The sequence below is a fragment of the Apaloderma vittatum genome, unplaced genomic scaffold (assembly GCF_000703405.1).
Source record: "Apaloderma vittatum isolate BGI_N311 unplaced genomic scaffold, ASM70340v1 scaffold4652, whole genome shotgun sequence".
Lineage (NCBI taxonomy): Eukaryota > Metazoa > Chordata > Aves > Trogoniformes > Trogonidae > Apaloderma > Apaloderma vittatum.
Window position 1 is genome coordinate 172034 of NW_009702936.1, and position 19910 is coordinate 191943.

The 19910-nt window shown below is 38.2% G+C and overlaps 1 protein-coding gene across 1 annotated transcript in view; it reads right to left on the reverse strand.

Moving 5' to 3' along the window:
* Positions 1 to 18944, reverse strand: part of CACNA1D (calcium channel, voltage-dependent, L type, alpha 1D subunit) — a 173541-nt gene extending 154597 nt beyond the window's left edge. Inside the window, 2 exon segments of the mRNA XM_009864410.1 lie at positions 16054 to 16159; positions 18630 to 18944. Coding sequence (XP_009862712.1) covers positions 16054 to 16159; positions 18630 to 18802 — 279 coding nt within the window. The 5' untranslated portion in view covers positions 18803 to 18944.
* Positions 18945 to 19910: the final 966 nt, after the last annotated feature.

Genomic DNA, 19910 nt, shown 5'->3' on the forward strand with positions numbered 1-19910 from the left:
AGGAAAGAGTTAACTAGATGCAACAAAGTACCCATAGGAGAGTTAATACTACAAATGGCAAAAATGTAAACTTATATGAACTTCGGATTCAAAACCAGGTACAGCAGTTGAATTAAGAAGCTAGTTATTTAGACAGGCAAGTTCTACACAGAATATCCACACTCTAGGCTTGGCTTTGAAAAGCACAATCCCTTGAGACCATATATCCTACTCGGAGTTATAAGAATTCTAACATTTAATTAATTACAATCGGAGAACTGACAATTTGTCTGCTCCATGGGAGTCAGGTATTTTCACACAATCATAAGACCACAGCAGTTTATCACTCATTAGCGAAGTCATTATACTTTAAGTGTTCATGTTTAACACTTCTTAACTGCAAGCAAAATGCATTAATTTAAAACATGAGCAGCCATCCAAAGGATGGCAAAAGATCATTCACTCCGCAACTGCGATTGTCTGAGACCATTAGAAATGATTGGGTGATGAAGTCAAGACACAAAGAGATACAAAGATTGATTCATATTTAGCTTAAGAATAAACAATAATTGTAAAATAAAAATTTTGGTCTGTTTTACCATCTAGATTAAATCATATTCTTTAATATTTTAATACACTTCATGAAATTTCTTTTTTCACCTACAAAGCAAAGCTACAAAATCCAGATCCTAGTGAAGCATCTACCACCATCACTATTGCTCAGGTTGTTAAAATGCAGAAGAGACTCAGATCTTAAAGCAGTGCAGCTTCTTCTGTAACACACATAAAGTCCAGAACTTTGACTTCTTCCAAAGAGAATTGCATCTAAAAACAGAATAAGCCCTTCCAACTTTCCTCTTAAGTCAAAATAAATGCCTGTAGCTACTCCTTTTTAATTTTTAGAAAACAAATATTCCACCACAAGCTTAAAATATTAATACAGTAACATTCAAATTCAAGGATTCAGCTTCAAGGATTTTCTTTCATTCCACTGGGATTTGAACATGCACTATTCATGGCTGGAGTAAAAGCAAGTAGAAGTGAGGAAGCATTTGCAATTTTGCAAGTCTTTGCTAAAACACACGATCACAGCTTTGCAGGGTACCTCTCGAAACGTCCCTATGTAAACCCACAGACTTTAAACTCATGAACGTTCTACTAATGGTTACTCCCCCAAAGCTTTAGAGAAGAAAGGACAGGAAAACTTCTGCTCTTATACCCTAAGATCTCCCTGTCTCGTTTCCACATACTGCGAAGGGGTTACAAACTGTATGATGCAGAAACAGCCAATGTTTCAGTGTCACCTTGCGCGCCAAGTGCTGACCCTGTGTTGGAGCGTCTGGCACACTGAATGCTGCTTGTTAGTTACCAAAATGCCTCCTCCGGACAAATGTGAGCCCAGGTATCTGCCCCGGCCCAGGAAACTGAAGTATCTCCGTCCTCAGTGACCTCCCTAACAGTTTAGTAAAGAGCAGGCATCAGCACTATGTAATTACACAGACTGAGTGTGTAGAATGCTATGAAAATATGCCCAACTCCTGCAAGTTCATTGAGAGCTGATGAAGGTAACTATCAAGTCATATCCTTCAAGATTTACTGTACAGAACACATGAGCTTTCACTGCTTGCCAAGATAAAAAGAACATTATTATGGTGGAAGTATCAGCTTGGAGCTTCCCCTACCAGCTTTCTTCTCAGAAAGAATCAGAGAAATTGGGAAAATGAAATCAGTAAATAACTAAGTGGAAAACAGCCTGGAACTCTAAGCACCCTAACTCGTCCTTCACATTTTCCAGGGACTTATTTTGAGATTATTGGCTAATAATCGGATAGGCCGTATGTCGAACACAAGCTCTTTGAAATGCTGTACTGGAAACAAGAGTCTGACACAAAATAATAAAGTTTTGTGGTATAAAATAGTCAATTCCACTTGCATTTTAAATAGTTTGAAGGAAAGTTAAAGAAGATTTTTGTGGGTTTACACTTTTTCTTCCACACTCAGCAAAAACGTGATTTGCACACAGAAAAGTAGAAAATCCTCTTCACATGACTTCTATCTTCTGCCATGCACTTGAGCACATAGGTTGGTTTGCTTCTTTCTTTTCCCTGACTTACAAACAAAATCAAAAGCACGAACATTCATCTTACAAAATTAAACAAATCCTGCACCCCAAAGATCCCAAATCCAAATAATGAACTATATACATGTAAAATTTGCACCAGAGATGAAGCTTTTGAGTAAGAGTGTTAAAAGCTTTGTACTTCTGTAAAAGCAAATTCAGAAGTATTTCATGGCTTTAGTAGTATTTCACAAACTCACATAGCAAAGAAAATATCACTGCTCATGCCCACTTTCTGGAAATGTGCATAGCCAGGTTGGCTGAGGCTTTGAGCAACCTGGTCTAGTGGGAGGCATCTCTGCCCAGGGCAGGGAGGGTGGAACTAAATGGTCTTTTGAGTCCCTTCCAACCCAAACCATTCTGTGATTCTATCTTTTTACACTAAGTGATGGAATATGGAACTGAAACTGACATTTCTGAACACAGGGTCTTGCGATCCACAAAGACTGCATTGGTCCTGCGACTTGAGGCTGGCACATGCGCCAATTAAGCCTTTTTCAGCATCACCAGTTTGACCTAAAGATACACTCTTTATGGGCAAAATAAGCATTTTCAAAGTACATATTTACAAAGTAATTTAGCTACAAAATAACACATTACTTCACTTACATGTGTAATCTGCTTTAAAAGTGCATTTATATTCATAAATGTTGTATGAAGGATATCGACACATCCTTGAGAATTTATCACTTCTCTAATCATTAGAAAGCAGCTATTGCACAGGAGTCCTTAAGCACAGAGTTTTAACACATCTCTTGAAATATTTCCAGTACCCTCAGCCCAGAAATCTAGTTTTCTCAATTCAGTTGTGATCAATTTGCCTGAAGATTATCTGCCAACGCATCTGTATTTTGTTACCTGTAGACTTGGTTAAAAGGCGAGAAAATTTTAATGCGTTTACAATCCATGTTACTCAACCCTTTGGTGGAAACCTGACATTCACTGAACACCTGCTTGTGTCAAGGCCTCAAAATCATCTGTAAATCCTCACTGTTTTCAGCAAAAAAACAGAACAACGCACGAGCAAGACGATCTAGCACAGCCTTATCTTTGTTCAAAGAATGGATCGAGATCATTCAGATTATTTATGAAAAGGTGCTGCGTCATACCTCACTAAAATGCACTAAACCATACCACCTTGGTACAGCTGCCCTTTTAAGGTTGCTTTCTCTCCACCTGTCCAGGTATTGCTCTTCTGATACTCTCTGAAGCAGTCTCATTCCCAAACATGGACAAAGAGAAGCCCCTGCACAGAGTCCCTGTGTGGGCACTAATTCTAGCAGCCGGTGCTCTTCACCCCTGACCCCCTTGCTGTGCAACACTTCAGAAGACAGTTTACCTAATCCATGCTTTAACTGATTAGCTAACTTTTCTTTATATTGAAGCTTCCAGGAGTCTCCAGAATTCTATACAACTTCTGTCTGAAATACATTTCCTACCCCGCATTTAATGTCCTATGGTTCCTACTTTGTACTTCATTTCAAACAATTATTACAAAAATGAGACTTTTATCCTCCTTAGTCTTCAAGTTAAAGTCCTTGTATGATTCCAGAGTTTGCACTGACCAGTACATAGAGAGGAACTTACCACATCGTGCAATGCCTCAGCCTCAGCACTCATTGAATATAACGAGTACCAAAGTCCTGCATTTGAGCTTTCATGCACATATTTAAAACAATTATTTGGGGCTAAGAAGTATGTAATAGTTGAATCGACAGCAACATGGCTGCAAGGGTTTCTAAAAATACCCTTGTCAGCCACGTGTCACACAATCAGGCTAAAAACACCTTCGGTGGTACCGTTCCCACCAGCTGGGCAGTTCCCAGGAGTGTATTTGTGAACACTCCAAATATCAGGCTTTCTTTTTCTCCCTGCAATTTCTGCTGAACAAGATGCTGCCAGCCTTGGCTTCAGCCACAGATCACCTGTTCAGGGAAGTCACTGAACTTCCCAACCAACACTGAAGGGTGCTTGTGCTACCAGTGTAGCAAATAGAAGCTTAACATTAGCATTTTCAGATACACATGAAACACCGTATGGAAGCTTACTGTACCTTCTGAGACATCTAACATTAACTCCTCCAAATTTCCTTTCCTACTGCTGTTTACCTAAATGTCACTGCTTTTGCTGTATCACTATGGGAACAGAGGCTGTTCCTTCTGTTCCTATATCGCTGCTACCAATCACTTTTTCTTTGCCAAAATTTGCTGCCAAAACATTCTACGTTCTCAATCCTAAAATATAGCCTCTGACAACAAAATTCACCAAAAGTGTTCACCAGAAAGTCAGCCAAACCACTTCCAAATAAAGACAAAATAAGAAACTGTTTTAAGAGAACTCCCTATATGTCATTCTACTGTCCATACGAACCCTATTCACCATATTCAATGTTTCACAGCCGCAAACTCGCTTTTCCTTTTGACATCCTTTTAGAGCAGAAAACTATTTTATAGCTGCAAAACTAAAATGAAACTAAAATACTGAAAAGATAAATAGCCTGTCCAAGAACACAGAAGTTCACAGAATCATAGAATGGCCTGGGCTGGAAGGGACCTTAGAGATCATCTTAATGCAGCCTCCCTATTGCCAGGGACGCCACCTCTCAACTAGATCAGGCAACACATGGGGACCGAACGGGAATCGAACCTGCGACCTTGGCGTCGTTAGCGCCACGCTCAACTGACTGAGCTAACCAGCTCCCAAGTTAGGGGCAAACAAAAAAAATTCAGTGCTTATTCCTGAAGTTCTGGACTAGCATCTTACCTACCTTCTCTTACACTTTCTGCTATGGCACCAAACCATTTTATCTCCTTAACCCACATAATTCAGTGTTCCTCTTACAGGAGACAAGCAGTTCTGTAAGCATGAAAATTAATAAAGCCTCGTCCCTACAGCCTGGCATTAGCTGATGAGTTTTGGTATGACACGTGGGCTCCTGACACAGCCTGCCTGTGGGGGAAAGAGGGAACACAAAGTTTCTCTCTCCTTGTTCTTAAAAAATTATGTAAAAATAACTTCAAAATCTTTGTTTCTGCTGTATTTGGTTGAAATCAGACACTCTCAGAAATTACAGAGCTACATCCCAACTTGTGACATATGTATTTTTCATCCACATTGATGAAAACTCTCAGCCATCCTATGCTCAGGGAAAACACAGATGTAAGAAGCAGTGGTAGCCTCTTACTACAGGAGACAGAGTCCTTTGAAAGAAGTCACAAATCTAACCTATACTGACAGACTAGCTCTGTGCATGCTCAGTCTACCTATGCTCAATCTGCATTAACTATGGGTGTTAAGCTCACAAAGCCTCCAGCGAGTTTCAGAGTTCAGTGTAAGGTCTTCTTATGGTATTAACAATACAGATGGCACGCGTGTCTGGTCTTAAGATGGGCTTACATCAACACACCTATGACAATGCAAACATAAAACTGCCAGTAAATTAGCCATTAAAATAACGTGGTCTCTGCTGAAACCATGTTTTAGAGAATTTCACTTAAATGTGACAGCTTCATTGCATTTAAGACAAAATGTTAAAAAAAAAATTAAGTACCATTCAATCTGGTACAAGAATTTAGAGGAACTTTCTGCTCTATGCTGTGCCTCTCGAATTGTGGCAGCGGAGGCACCCCAGCAGCAGAGCTGTCTTGTAGGACCAATGTGGGCCAGTCACAGACGCTCTGTATGTGGAAGCGTTCATCTTTGCTCCAGCAGTCAATCAGAGCACAAACTAGAGCAAACACCATTTAACACCTTGAGACTTTCAGGTACAGCCGGGTTAAACATTGTTCCTTTTTGTCACTAATTTTGTTTCCATTTAGTTTTTCTGAAGTCATTGATGTCAAGAGATTTTGAGACTTTATTTCAATAAATGTGCAAGATCCATAAGATTTGGTAGGTTGTTCTCTTTCATCTTCTTCCTTTGCTATAGCAAGAAACAAATTATTGAACAATAAAAGCAACCTGAATTCAGAACCAGTAAGTCTTCTTGAGATGAAGATAAGCATAAATTACCTAAATATCATCTCAGGGTGAATAACTGACTTATAACATGCATCACTGGTATGAGTTTTAAAGGATTCTGGATGAGCATTTGAAAAAAATAAGTAATGGCATCATAATAAATCCATCAGAGTGAAAACTGTATTAACAAAATGTCTGATAAACATAATACAGCTTTGGGGTATTTGCTACTCAGTACCTTGGAAGGACTGCATTTTTCTGATTAGCTGACTGGCATAAGACGTGATCTTGCTGGAGGCTGCTGCACTGCTGCAGCCACTGTCAGCCAACCCAGAAAAGTGTAATTATTAAGCTTCTGAACCTTATTCATGAACACTTCTTATGTTTATGACCTTACATTGTAAAGAGCTTTCCAGCCTTTATGCCATACAAACGTAACTGGCTTCTTTGTGCCACTGATTGCACAAAATTTCACTGGTAGCTCAGTAAAACACATTTAAGGGCGACACCTATGTCAAGTGTGACAAAATTCAACATACCACCTGCTTTGTATCATATGAGAACAACTAAAACAAATGGCCAAATGAATCTTTGGGCTGAATTACATTCCTCGAGATACATCAAGTATTAGTTTGTTTGAAAACATGCAATAAAAATAAAATTTGAAGATTAAATTCTGACCTTCTGCAAGTTCTTCTTCTAGCATCACTCCTTCTGCTATATTGACCAACACTGACGACAGCTTATATTATGTGATTTGCCACAGTAACAAATAGCAAGTTTCTCATTTTTAACAATGACATTATCAAAACATAAAATTCCACAAGAAATTTACAACAAACTTCTATGCAGCTCTGCATCCACATGAAGAGCGACCACTATGAAAACCATCATGTAATTGTCACAGAGTTAGACACTGCTCGAACTTTTAGCAATGCAACTAAACTGAAAACTTATACTAGTATAATACATTTTAATAACAAAAAAGAGGAGAAAAATCTTGGTTCATAACTATATTAATAAATCCATGCAGATCAATCTGCTCATAATTTCAACATTTTATATTACTATCAATCACTACAGTATAGCATTTTCTAGTAACACTGAACAGGTAGATGATGCATCCTGGTCAGTCATGTTAATTCCATTGAAAACGTTATCTTCATGCTTAAATTTTGAGCATAAATTTCAAATCTTTATTTAAAGTTTGGTTTCAAATGCTGAAGTCAAGCACATAAAAATGACATTGAAAAAACACAAACAATAAGCTGTTAATCAGCGCTTTAGTGAATTTTATACAAGCAGGAACTAAGCACATGCTCTCAATCTTCTCTAAAGGGGGAAGAATATATTCTATTTGCAATTCATTAAATGAAAATTCTATTGCAGAGGATTACACAATAACAAAAAATAACACACCCACAAACTAACATTGAATAGCAAATCCATCCTAATTAACATTCTCCTACTACGACTATATATTCATTTAACCTTTCTTCATGGCCCTGTCCTTCCAGATGGCACAGCAAAAGAAAGGTTTTGACACATGACAGCAGAATAAACAAGTTCAAATTTTTGCAAAATATCTGGTAAACCAAATCACACATTCAATGAACCATCACTGAAAGCAGTGTCACTAAAGCTCACCAGATTTAAAAAAAAAAAAATTAGTTGATTTTACATAAGCTTTTCGAAGTACTCAGGACCAGCTTTTTGAAAGCACCCAGAACTTCTCCATTTCTGCTCAAATTAAGCAAGCAAGCCTTGACCAGCACTTTCAAAAGCCCTAGACCCCAAGTTTGTGGTATTTCAGGAATAAGAAACTTAATACCTATATTCTGCATCACCTAGAGTTTTAAAATGGGTTTTGTAAAGCAAATCCAAGTAATATTTACAGCAATTTACTTTTGGTGTGGCACTGATACATGGCAACATGTAAAGATTCTCAATATTGTGTGTTCACTCTTTGAGTAAAAACTTCAGAAACCATTTTCAGGTTTCCTTTAGCATAGCAGCTATAGTTTAGGCATAAAACTGTATATTATTATTATTTTGTTAAATTTACATGCTCAATATTGGAGTAAATTAGTAATTCACACAGTTTACATACACTCAGTAAACTGGTTTTATAACCTATGTTTGTTCCTGTATTTTTCAGAGCATTTAAAAATCAACTTGTACTCTACTCCAAGAGTTTTCATGAAAAGTACTTCTCCCTCTCATCTTAAATGCTCACTTTAGATTTGAATTACAATAATCTTCAAGTCAAATCCAACTACTTTCCCACTGACCATTCAACTGATACAGTAACTAATAAAATTAGTCTGTGTACTTGGAAGTACGTAAATTTCCTTTCATTGTGATGTCTATGAAGTTTTGCAGGCACACCTTTATCAAGCAGGGAATAAGTGAAAAGAAGGGCAGAAGTTCTTTCACAGCACAATTAAATCAGAAAAAAAATAAAAAGCTTTCTACCAGTGCAGCACTATTCTGTTTGGGAGACTGACTGTAGGCTATAACGGAACAACCCCTGCCGGTGTATGCTGTACCTCCCTAGGCAGTTTGCCAATAAAGCACTACCAGAAAATCTTTTTAAGGAGACACAAGCCCTTAGTAGGAATTCCTCACAGGAACAAGCTTGCAACTTGGAACACGGGAAAAAACACTTCCTTTCAAATGGGGATGATTAAGTACATCTTTTTGTAAGACCTTCTGGTTTGGGTAACTGAGAAGCTATATCCTGCATTAAAATAACAGGAAATTATTTTTGCAGTGTCATTAAATGAAAGATGTAAAACTAAGTTGTAAACCTCTTTCTCAGCATTCCGAAGAGCCATTTTCTTCTGTGCTGAAGTAGCTAGATCCTAAGCTGTACTGGGACACACAAAATCAAGAAGAAACAGAACTACTCTATGCTATTCCCAATCCTCTACAAACCCAAGTGACTCTTCTACCCGTTGGAAATTGCCAGTCATCTTGGTCATCTCTCTCTTTTAGGAACGTCTCTTTTCTTAAGCCAGACTGCGAAATAAAATTTCTATTTCATTTACCACTAGAGATGGACTAGACACGCGCAATTACGTTTACCAAGAAAATTCAAGAGCTATTTCACGCTACTGGTATAGTGCAGAGCAGACAGATTAGGTCTAGGAATCAGCTGCTGGGTGAAGCGGGTGTACAATAGCACCAACTCAGAATTTTCATCTACTTTGCAGAGGTGTGCAGTACAACACAAAGGAAAAAAGTTTTCTAAATACATGATCTGCAACTGATAGAAGTCAAAGCAAACCACAATAATTAGCTAATGCATACTACTGGAAGTTTGAGGCTGCCAGTAGTATAAAAAAAAATTAAGATAAGGCTGAGTATGGAAATATAGTACTTTTAAAATAACCTCCTTGCAGAAATGTCATCTATTAAGGAATTCTTACAGTTGTGTAACTGTTACTTACTGATGCATACTGTCTTACCTAATAACCAAACAGCTTTACTATTAATTTACAGAAAGGCAAGTCAGGCTGCTTCAGTAGTTAAATAGTTATTTCACTGTTTTTTGAGTGTGGAAATAGATGCCATGTACTATAAAAACAGCAGAAAATTATTACCAAGACCACCTTTCAGAGCATTTATATAAGCATATAGACACAAAAGCCGACAAGGAAAGAATTCAAGCCTCTGTGAAAAATACCAAAAGCACAACTCCTAACATTTGGGGGTTTTTCCCAAATTAAACTAGTAACTTTCTTTCAGGCACTTCTGAGTACTTACAGCTGTAAATACATTTCACTGACTTGAATCTATATGCAACAAAATTCCTGTGGTATTAGATCCAATACTTTTTTTCTTTTCTCAAATTAACTGTCAATGGTATTTTCTTTTAAAAATAATTAATCTAGTGCCTTTAGTACCAGTAGTTAGGTGTTTGGCTAAAGACACACAAAGCATTGTAAGGTCTCTATCATGTTTTCCCGTATGCAAAATGAAGTATTTTCAGTAGAGTCCCAATTATCTTACATCTTTGCTGAAAAGTTTACTTGGGTGACTTTTATGCCAGCTAGCACAGATATTAGGACAGTTAGCTAAGAATCCAAAGGTAGAAAAAGACCAGAAGCACAGTATCAGAAAGTTATTTAGACTGGAAGATGTTTTAAGGGAGGAGAAGGAGACTCAGGCCTTAAAGACCCATGAACTTAAAAAGTAAACACGGCAAAGATAGTAGATTTATGCAGAAGTCTCTCTAAAAGACATCATAGGACATTTAGCAATTAAAAATCTTTCGAATTATTTACCAGATGTAGTTAAAATTAATAGCATTCTACAACAATATTCTCAGATAAACTAGGTATGGAGGGTAACCAGGTGCAAGGTAAAAAACAACCGCCTTTTCAATGGATGGATTAATTAGTCATGTGGCCTTAGAACTGAATGAGTCATAGGGTTGCTAATGAGATAAGGATAGGAAGCTTGACACCTCTAAGTCAATAGTTCAGCTGGTTCTTAGAGTACTCTCCTGCTGTGCCCTAGATTGAAGGCACAACTAACAGTTCAGGGACAGCACTGGCTTTCCTATTGCCGGAGGCACCGGAAGATCCACCTAAATCTACTTAAAGAGGAAATCTTTGCCTGAAAGATAAGACACAGACATTACCTTTCTGTAACAGTGTACCCCACTACTGCTCTCCCAGTCCCAGCCACCTGGCAGAAAGAAAGAAAAGAGTCCAGGACCATCATCTGACCTGTAGGTGCATCTGCACCTGTAGGTGCAGACTGGAGAGACACTCTTTAACCCAGAACCTCACTCTTGGAGGGGATTCTCGACTGGTAATGGTAGTCGGAAACAAGGTTGAAGAACCGTGCTACCATGGGCGTGGAGTCTTTAATTATCACTAGGTTCCAGCCCTTCATGCATTAGCAGAGTCAAGCCCTTTACTCACATGACTTCACACATGCCAATAATTTATGCAAGTGAGTCTCCCAAAACACATCAGCTCTCAACCTCTGCACAGAACAGTGTCACCAGTGAAAACCTTCAGAGTCTAGTCACAAGAGATACGGCACACCCAAAGTAGACTCAACTCAAACTACATCCCTAAAGTTTTCATAGGCTCTGGATGAATGCCTTCTTATTGTTCACATTCACTTTTATTATTATTTGTTAAGGAAAGAAAAAATATAACCAAAAACGTCTTGATCGTAGCCAAAATCCAGGCTTGTGTTGTGCCAGTCTGCCCACACATTATAAAGTCAGAAGCCCAGTGCTAGTCAGACCAACGGGAAAGTCAGTAGGAGGCAAAGCACAGGAGAACAGAACATGGTACAGCAGGATGATACAAAAAAACTGAGGTGGGAGAGTGAGATAGAGCAAAGCATGCTGCAGAAGAGGACAAACAGAAGAGTAAACACAGAGGGAAGCCAGAGGGTAAGAGACAAAAGATAGGAAGAAAAAAAGAAATGAGTGGGAAGTTAACAAAGACAAAAAGACATGAAGGGAAGAAAACACCACAGATGGGGAAAAATGGAAGACAGAAACAGAAGATAGATATATACTGAAAACCCTTCCTGCCAGAAGCTGCTTCTTATCAAGCTCAGACAAGAAACACTGCCAAAAGAAGAGCTGAATCAAGCATGGAATGTTCAGATCACCTGAAACTTCTGAAGGCAGATGAAAGAAACTACATTAAAATCCAAAGCAGTGAGCTTATGAGGATTTCATCCCAGGGTACACTGTCCCTGTTCTGCTGCAAGAGAAAAAAAAATAACTTACCTGGTTCAATAATATTCACCCACCTACTTGCAGAAGAACTGGGCTCACTTATGAAAGAACAAGCTGATTAGGAACTAATTATTAATTAAGTAGAATTCAGGATCACGTTCAATAACTGTTTTAAGCTCATTGGCCTGTACTGCATTCCATGCAGTGAAGAAAAGCATGAGAGCTACTCCATTCAAAGTACAGAAAAGAAGCAGAAAAGCATGAGAGAGCTACTCCATTCAAAGTATAGAAAAGAAGATCCCTTCCTGCTGCCTCTCCTGGCACACATCAGAGACACATGTCAAGGGGTTTTAGACAAAGGATTAGATAAACTTTTTTACAGAACACAGGACTGTAACACTTGGCAAGTGGTCAAGCACAGTCCAGCCCGAATTTAACTCTGCACTTCTTCTTTGAAATGCTTTGTATCACCCAGTACTGACACGTTATTCTCAAGAATAAGGATGACAGTGAATCCACTGTGCAAGAAGATAGCTGTAGTACATCCTCTGCTCTCAGAGAGTGGCAAAAAAGCAAGACAGAAATCTAAGCTCGTCTACTGAGAAGATGAACACAAAAGAAAAAAAAAAAACTTCTACTCTACAACACAAGTGATTACCATCCGCTTAATTTAGTCACTGATATTACAAAGAAATCTTTTCTTGCTTAAGTTATCATAAGTATCTCATCTCACAGCATGCCGCTGACTCCAATCACAAAAACTTCAATAATCACAATTTGTGAATCAGTAAAGACCCCTGACCAACACAGAAACAGACAACGGTCCCACCCTTACACTTAGCTTGCTCCGTCAATTTTCTATAAACAGTATGCTGTTCCAAGAAGAAAAAGGGTGTGGAACATTCTCACAGATATTTATGTTAAGGTATTCAAGATTAAAAACTGACTCATATTCAAGAATAACAGATACCCATGATACATTCTACTTTTTAAAAATACATGAATATGCATACATTTGATTTGCTATTTCTCTTAAGACACATCTGCCTGTTTCTTAAAAATGTTTGATATATTTTAGTTAACTCATGCTAAAATTTCTTTTGCCATTACTACTGCAACACATAACCAACTTTGCATTGATTAGACACCGCATGTTCAAAGGTTCATGAGAAAGAACAGGGCTCACACACAGCTCAGCCAGCAGTTAGGTGGTTGACACATGGTCAGTGTTTCAGCGGCTCAGCCACAGATGCAGACAGACTCAGACAGCATGTCAGGTTTCTCTTGAAGCCTTGGAAATTCCATCATACAGAAGCTGTCTTCTAACATCCCACCACAAAGAGGAATGACCATCTGTTCTGTATGCACGCCCTTGGACTGAGGTTGCCACTGCAGACTTCCTTAAGTCATAAAGAATGAACCCTTCGACTGCTCAAATTCTCATACATGCACTCTTCTCCCTAGCCCAAGCAAAACCAAAAAAGTTTCCCTTTCTAGGTCCCACTTACCAGTATTGCATTGGTTTTTAGCCTCCTATACCACTGATTCCTCTTTCCATGGCTGATTAAAATTTATGTATATTTCTTTTCACAAAAAAAAAAAATCCACATGCATGAATATTTAATTTTTCTGTTTACAAATTAAAAAAACATGAGCCAGTTCAGCTAGCTGATGGAAAGCAATCAATCTGTTCATCTCAATGATGCAACATTGATTTACTCCCTAAGGAACAAGCCCTAGATATAATATCCTTATACAAACCAAAATTTATAAAGCTGGACTTCTGGGGTTTACATAACAAGGAACTGAAGGCACTGGAAGCAGCCTGTGTTCCTGGACCTCGCTCTGCTCTCGCCCACCAAGGCACCGTGCTGCAATCTGCACAGCGTCAACGGAAGCCTATGTCCAGAGAGGAAAGCGGGGAGAAAAGGCTGTGAAGTTGATAGAGACAAACATCTGGGTTGGAAGGAGAAAGGTTATCTTCTTTTCCTCAACTTTTGAATTTAGATTAAAGCCAGAGTGAATTAAAGCAAGATCAAACCAGCAGTGCAGGGCTCATGGAAGACATCCCTATATGCAGAGGGCTAATATCCTACCAAACCTATTAAGAAGATTTAATTTTCAAGATTTGGGCTGGTTTTTAAACCAGTACCACAAAAGGTCTAAACATTATTCAACACAAAACCCCCTATTTCTGCTACAAGAAAACTGACAGCCCTCTCTCTCAGGTACATATCTATACGTGTGCCTCAAGCATGAGGGAACGCAAGCATGAGCAGGTTCCCCAGCAAGCCTGAAGGTTTCTAGCTGGGTCCTTCTGTGGCATTTTCTCACAGTACATAATGAATCCACAAAGAGTTCAACAAAGGAATGGGTCCACACTAGCAAAAATGTCAGTGAAATACCAGAGAAAGAAATCTGAACGCAGGCCACCGGTTAGTGTACTTCACTCTGTAGAACCTTACTCACAAGAAAAGCCAATGCTGCTCATTCCAGAACTATTGGTTTGATGAGATCAGGTACACACAATCTGTGTTTCCTTATTGGGCTTTAATCTGCCCCGGCACTCAAAAGTACATTGTCAGGATAAGTTTTGTTCTCCAGTCAAACCAAGTGGAATTACTCAACATCAGTATAAATGGGATGCAAATTTAAATGGGAATTTGAGGGAATTTAAATGGCCAGGTAAACTTTATATACATATAATTGAGGGTATTCAAGAACCTTTCCACTCAAAAACAGGTAACACTCAAAAAATGCATAATTTGTTTTTGCTTAGGCTAACTTGGCTACATTAGACAAAAACAAAGAAAAAACATCAGACACGATTTCCAAATACTAGCACATTGTAGAATTAGGTCAGAAATGCCAGATATTAGCCTAACAAAACTAATACTAAAAACATTTCTTTCAAAATGATTAGCCTCTGACACAAGTAACTGCTTTACCCTTTTCATGTAATGCTTTATGAAATTAGTTATTAGCGGATCTCTTGGTGGATTGACAGCTATGGAGATTTGTGCCCTGAATTTCTCAGGGGAGGGGAGGGGAAAAAAAAAAAAAAGAGAGAGATAAAGACTGTTGGTTGGCTAGAAACACAGCTGCATAAATCGTTCTTTACATTGACCTGAATTATTCTGCCTTCCGCCAGCATTTTTTATTGTTCATATTTGCTTCATTTTAATACACACAAAAACATATAAAATGGGTCATATGCACAGATTACTTTTAGGAAAATAAACAAGCTTTCACACAACAATATACACGAACATGTTCATAAATAGAAAACCACATATGAGCTTAAACTGTAGAGTTTAAGTTGGATACTTACTAGTATCCAACTCTATTTTATAAGCAAACATCTTCTCTCCCCCCAAAAGTCACACGCAGATTTTACTGTAGAGGTAAATTAATCCAAAATTACGAACTTACTAGTATCCAACTCTATTTTATAAGCAAACATCTTCTCTCCCCCCAAAAGTCACACGCAGATTTTGAGTGCACAGGACTGCTGAACTCCACTAATTATTTCAAGATAGTGCTTATTATAAGCAATGAAATTATTGCAGTGTAATTCAGTATTTCCCTTGAGCGTGATAGCCTTTATAAGTTTTAAGAGAGAATTTAAGCAAAATTAGCTTTCATGGTATTTTTAGGCATAATACTAGTACACTATTTTCCATCAAATACATCTCTACACATGTATACTGCAGTACCAGCACTTTTCTGAAAGATCACTTAGACCAGCAGTGACCGTTTTTAAAATTCACACTGATGTTCCTATCACTTTAAAATGTAATAATGTAAAATTTCTCACTGTCCTCTCATTAAAAACTTAGTATCTGGTAAAGCACACAGCTAAATATCACCACTAAAAATTGAAAACAGATTAGACAAGGATACTAAGAAAATTAACAGAGCTTCAGAAGGACTGAAACAAGTGTCAGAAATAGTAACAGCTAGTAAATATAATCAATCAATAGAATTTCTAATTAAATTTTATACGACACAAATAGATATATACATGCAACATAATATTAATATACATTCCTTTCCAAAGAATTCACTGCTGAAAAATTTTAAACATAAACGATCACATATTAAAACTGAAAAAAAAAACCAAAGCAATTCCATATACATTTTATTTTAAAGTACCACTATACATCTTTTTTTTTTTTACTAAAATTATCTATGCTTAATACAGTCTCAAATACTAGCAGCTAGTCACAACTATCAAGTTAAAGTATAAGAAACAAATATAAAATAACTCAGTAATACTTACCAAATTATGATTAGTTGAATTAGAATCATCTTCTGGGAATGGGATGTAAACAGCTAAGGCCACACAATTGGCAAAAATAGACAATAGTATAAATATGTCAAATGGTCTGGAAAATCTTGTTAAGGAATTAATGAACTGTGAGTATCTGCAAACTTTTAAGTCTCCTCCTTTCAGCATCAACACTCAAAAAACAAGTTTTACTTTCAAGGCAACCTTTTGACTGATAACTGTGACAAACACTTCATCATCTCTAGCTAAATCACTGTATCGTGTTATTTTCCAACATAATGTTCTTTCATTATCCTCTTCTTTTTGAAAAAAGAAAAAACCATCACTCTTTCTGCCACAGAGCACTTTATATTAAATGAATACAGTTGGGCAATCTTAAACTGACACATGGGTCACTGTGATGGGTAACAAATACTTACTAGGCTCTTCTGTCCTTATATGCTCACGTAAGTGTCATTAATGTTAACTGAAATGCATTGGTCCAAAGGAGGAAAATCATTTGCGATCCAGTCTGTGGCAGAACATGAGAAAGATTCCCAGCAAATCACAACTGTTCTCCTGTCTGAGAGCTGGAAAGCTGTACAACAGGCACAGGAAAAGTCTGCGCCCCTCCTCACGTCTGAGAGCTGGTTCCCAAACAATTTTGCTTTAGGCAGGACAGATGAAAGTTGAGGTGAGGAGGCTGTGGAATGGAACAGCACGGCTGGATTGGCAGCCACGCATCCTGAGCAGCTACAGGCCTTCACATGGATAACAGCACAAATTGCAACTACACTTTTCTTATACCGCATTTGGATGACAGTATTTGAAACCTGGAGATATTTTTCTTTTTAGAAGGCAAAAGGTATTTCTTAAAATTCATGCCTACCAAGTTCATCCTTCAGTGCATCATTAATCTACCTTTTTCCCAAGGTATCTCATTATTTTCTTTTAACTACAAACATGGATGAACCTGTTCATGGAAGTTGGGCAAGGGAGCAGTTTGGGCTTTAGCTATTATTTTTTACATCCTTTCCTCAATTCAACACACAACTTCCCAATATGTGTCCATAAGAGTTCCATAAAAGACTGAAGGAAAAATTCTGAATGTACTTAGAGGAAGAGTACTGACTATCCTCAAATGTGTATTTTTGTCAGTTAAAAATAATTTTTCCTGAAAAAAAAACCCAAAAAACACCCACACTCCTACAAAGTTCATATGCCCTCTAAGATCTGTTAAATTTTGTTTGTTAGCCTACAAAAAGTCTGTCACTTCAAGGGGTGAGTTTATATTCACAAAGCCTATCAACATCAACAGCTGCTGTGCTGTGTACAAAATAAAGTTACAACACACTCAGTAACAGGAGTGAAACAAACAAGTGGTACCAGCTCAAGAGTGACAACCTTGTTTCACAATGTCGTGCTACTGGGACAAATCCTGCCCTGAGTTGTTCCACTCTAGATGCATTGTAACTTTATTTAACTGACCTTAGCCAAGGAGAGGCCAATTTACTGAAATTAGTTGGACTTCTACCAGTGTAAATGAAAGCAGCATCTTTCATTTGCAATTGAATTATGTTAAAAGAATTGAAAAAAAACAAGCCCTACAAACAACTAACAGCTCCTATTGCCAGGTTGGCCATTCTGTTTAAAGTAACAAAATGAGTTTTACTCCAGCAGTCTACTCTCTTAAGCATCTGTTTCCTATTAGAGGGATGTTGCCATGGCTAATAGGCAAACATGTTCACTCTTGTTCCTCAACAAAAGTATTTTCTACTTCAAACCTTTTTTTGAGAATTAAATAATATACCAAATCAACATGCTATCAGTTGGGCCAAAGAAATCCACTTCCTCCACATCAACTACTAAATAAATATAAAGCAATCTTTCCCGGCATACAAGTCATCAAGATCGCAGACCAGCAGATCTGTTCTCGTATCTACAGATGTACATGGTTCCAAACAGGTTTGGTGGTAGACATACGTTGTAAAAGTTCAGAAGATTAATATATTTCAGACGCATGTGCGTACTTAGAACAAGTCCTTGACCTAGCTAAAAATCTTCCGCACTTTCAGCCCTTGGAAAAATCTTTTTAAAAAGATTTCACATCTGACTCATACACCCTAACGGCAATATACCAAATAGCAATGTGGAAGATACAGTTTGGTATCTTAGGTCATCTCCCAATTAACACTACTAGATGCACTCCCACCCATTCAATCTTATCTGGAAGGGTAACAAATGCAATAAAGAGATTTGCTGGAATATAATGTAAGCTTGTAAATTTACAAAGTTGTGAAAACGTTCCATCTCCTCCAAAAAAAGAACAGCTGTGAGCTTTTCTCATGATTTTTAACTACTTCAGTAAAGTGATACTCTGTGTCACTCTGACACAAATTAAGAGGCTATCTTTAACAGTAATTTAAGCAAAATTAACTACCATCAACATTAACGACAGCTACCCACACGTGCAAGTGAACTAATGCATTAGCTGTGACGCTGCCAGAGATGGTATAAAACAACCCCCTTGACACATTCAGAAAACGTGAAGAACAGGCTGCAAAAAAGGAAACTGCATCAAAGGATACTTCCATTCTACTAGACTAATGCAGGCTCTTCGTATTGGGTTGTTGAGGGATAAACAGAAAAGGGCACGGGGTGGACGACTATTAGACGTATTACCCTGTTTTTTGCTCTTGGCATATTGCTGGCGTTTTCTTTGGGACAGAGATCCTACAGGCTGGGCTGAGGCGGTACTCATATTTTGGGCAGCCTTTGCTTGTCTAGCAGCATCAATTGCAGCTTGCCAAGACAGAACAGTTTGTTTGGATGGTGCTGAACTGTTTGACTGAATAGCTGGTCCGTCACCAGGGAGGGGAATTCTGGTGCTACTTGCATAGTTCGCCTCTGTGGGACAGAAGAAAAAAGTACTTGGTTATAATTTTTTATTCTAAAACATGTCATAATATTTCTGACAAAAGATTATTTTAAGACATCTTAGCAGTGTGATGCTTCCATTACATATACTACAGAGCAGAAGTGTATGCATTTATATGTAACGTGATTGAACAGTAGCAAAAAACGTTCAGGAATCGGTATCACAACTTCAAGTTCAGTGCAAGCGCCAAGACACAAACACTTGGTGTTTTTGATTCTTCCACTTACTGGGGTTTTTTTCCTAACTGAGCAGCAGCTTTCCTGGCACCAGGCTTGTCCGATAAAACATAGCTACTCCTTAAGATCAACTTTGCTACAGCACCTTAGCATGTCCTATTTTCTCACTTCATTTTGTTCAAACAAGGCATTGCTTAAAGTTCTTACACATCATTCAATTAAAAATAACCAACGCTGGGGGGATGGATGTAAGCAAGTTCAACCTTGCCCTGGTCTGCAACCTCAACGAAAAACATGTGGATGCCTCCCAGGAGTGAAAAATCCAACATCACCTGCTGACAAACACATCTGTAAAGCACCGGTATCTTTCACACGAGAAATTACAACCGTGAAACCACTGTAAAGGGATGGAGCTTGGGTTTGCTTTCTCGCAAGGATTTACAAAATCAACTGAACCTTCCCAATAATAACAGAGTTCTCCTTATGCAGCTGACGCAGAGCAGCCAAACACCTCCTTGCAAGGCTCTTCCCTCGCGAGCAATTCCACTGGAGCAACAGAGTCTACTCCTACACGCACCTGTAGGAAGAAGAGACTCCCAACTGGAATTCGAAACTTGAAGATGCCTGGGTGGTAAAAAAATAATTTAAAAAAAAAAAATGGAGGAACCGCACAATATACGTGCTAGGAATTAGAGCCGGCAGGCGGGATGACTGTGAAATGAATCTACCCAGGCAGGAGAGGAAAACAGCTCCCC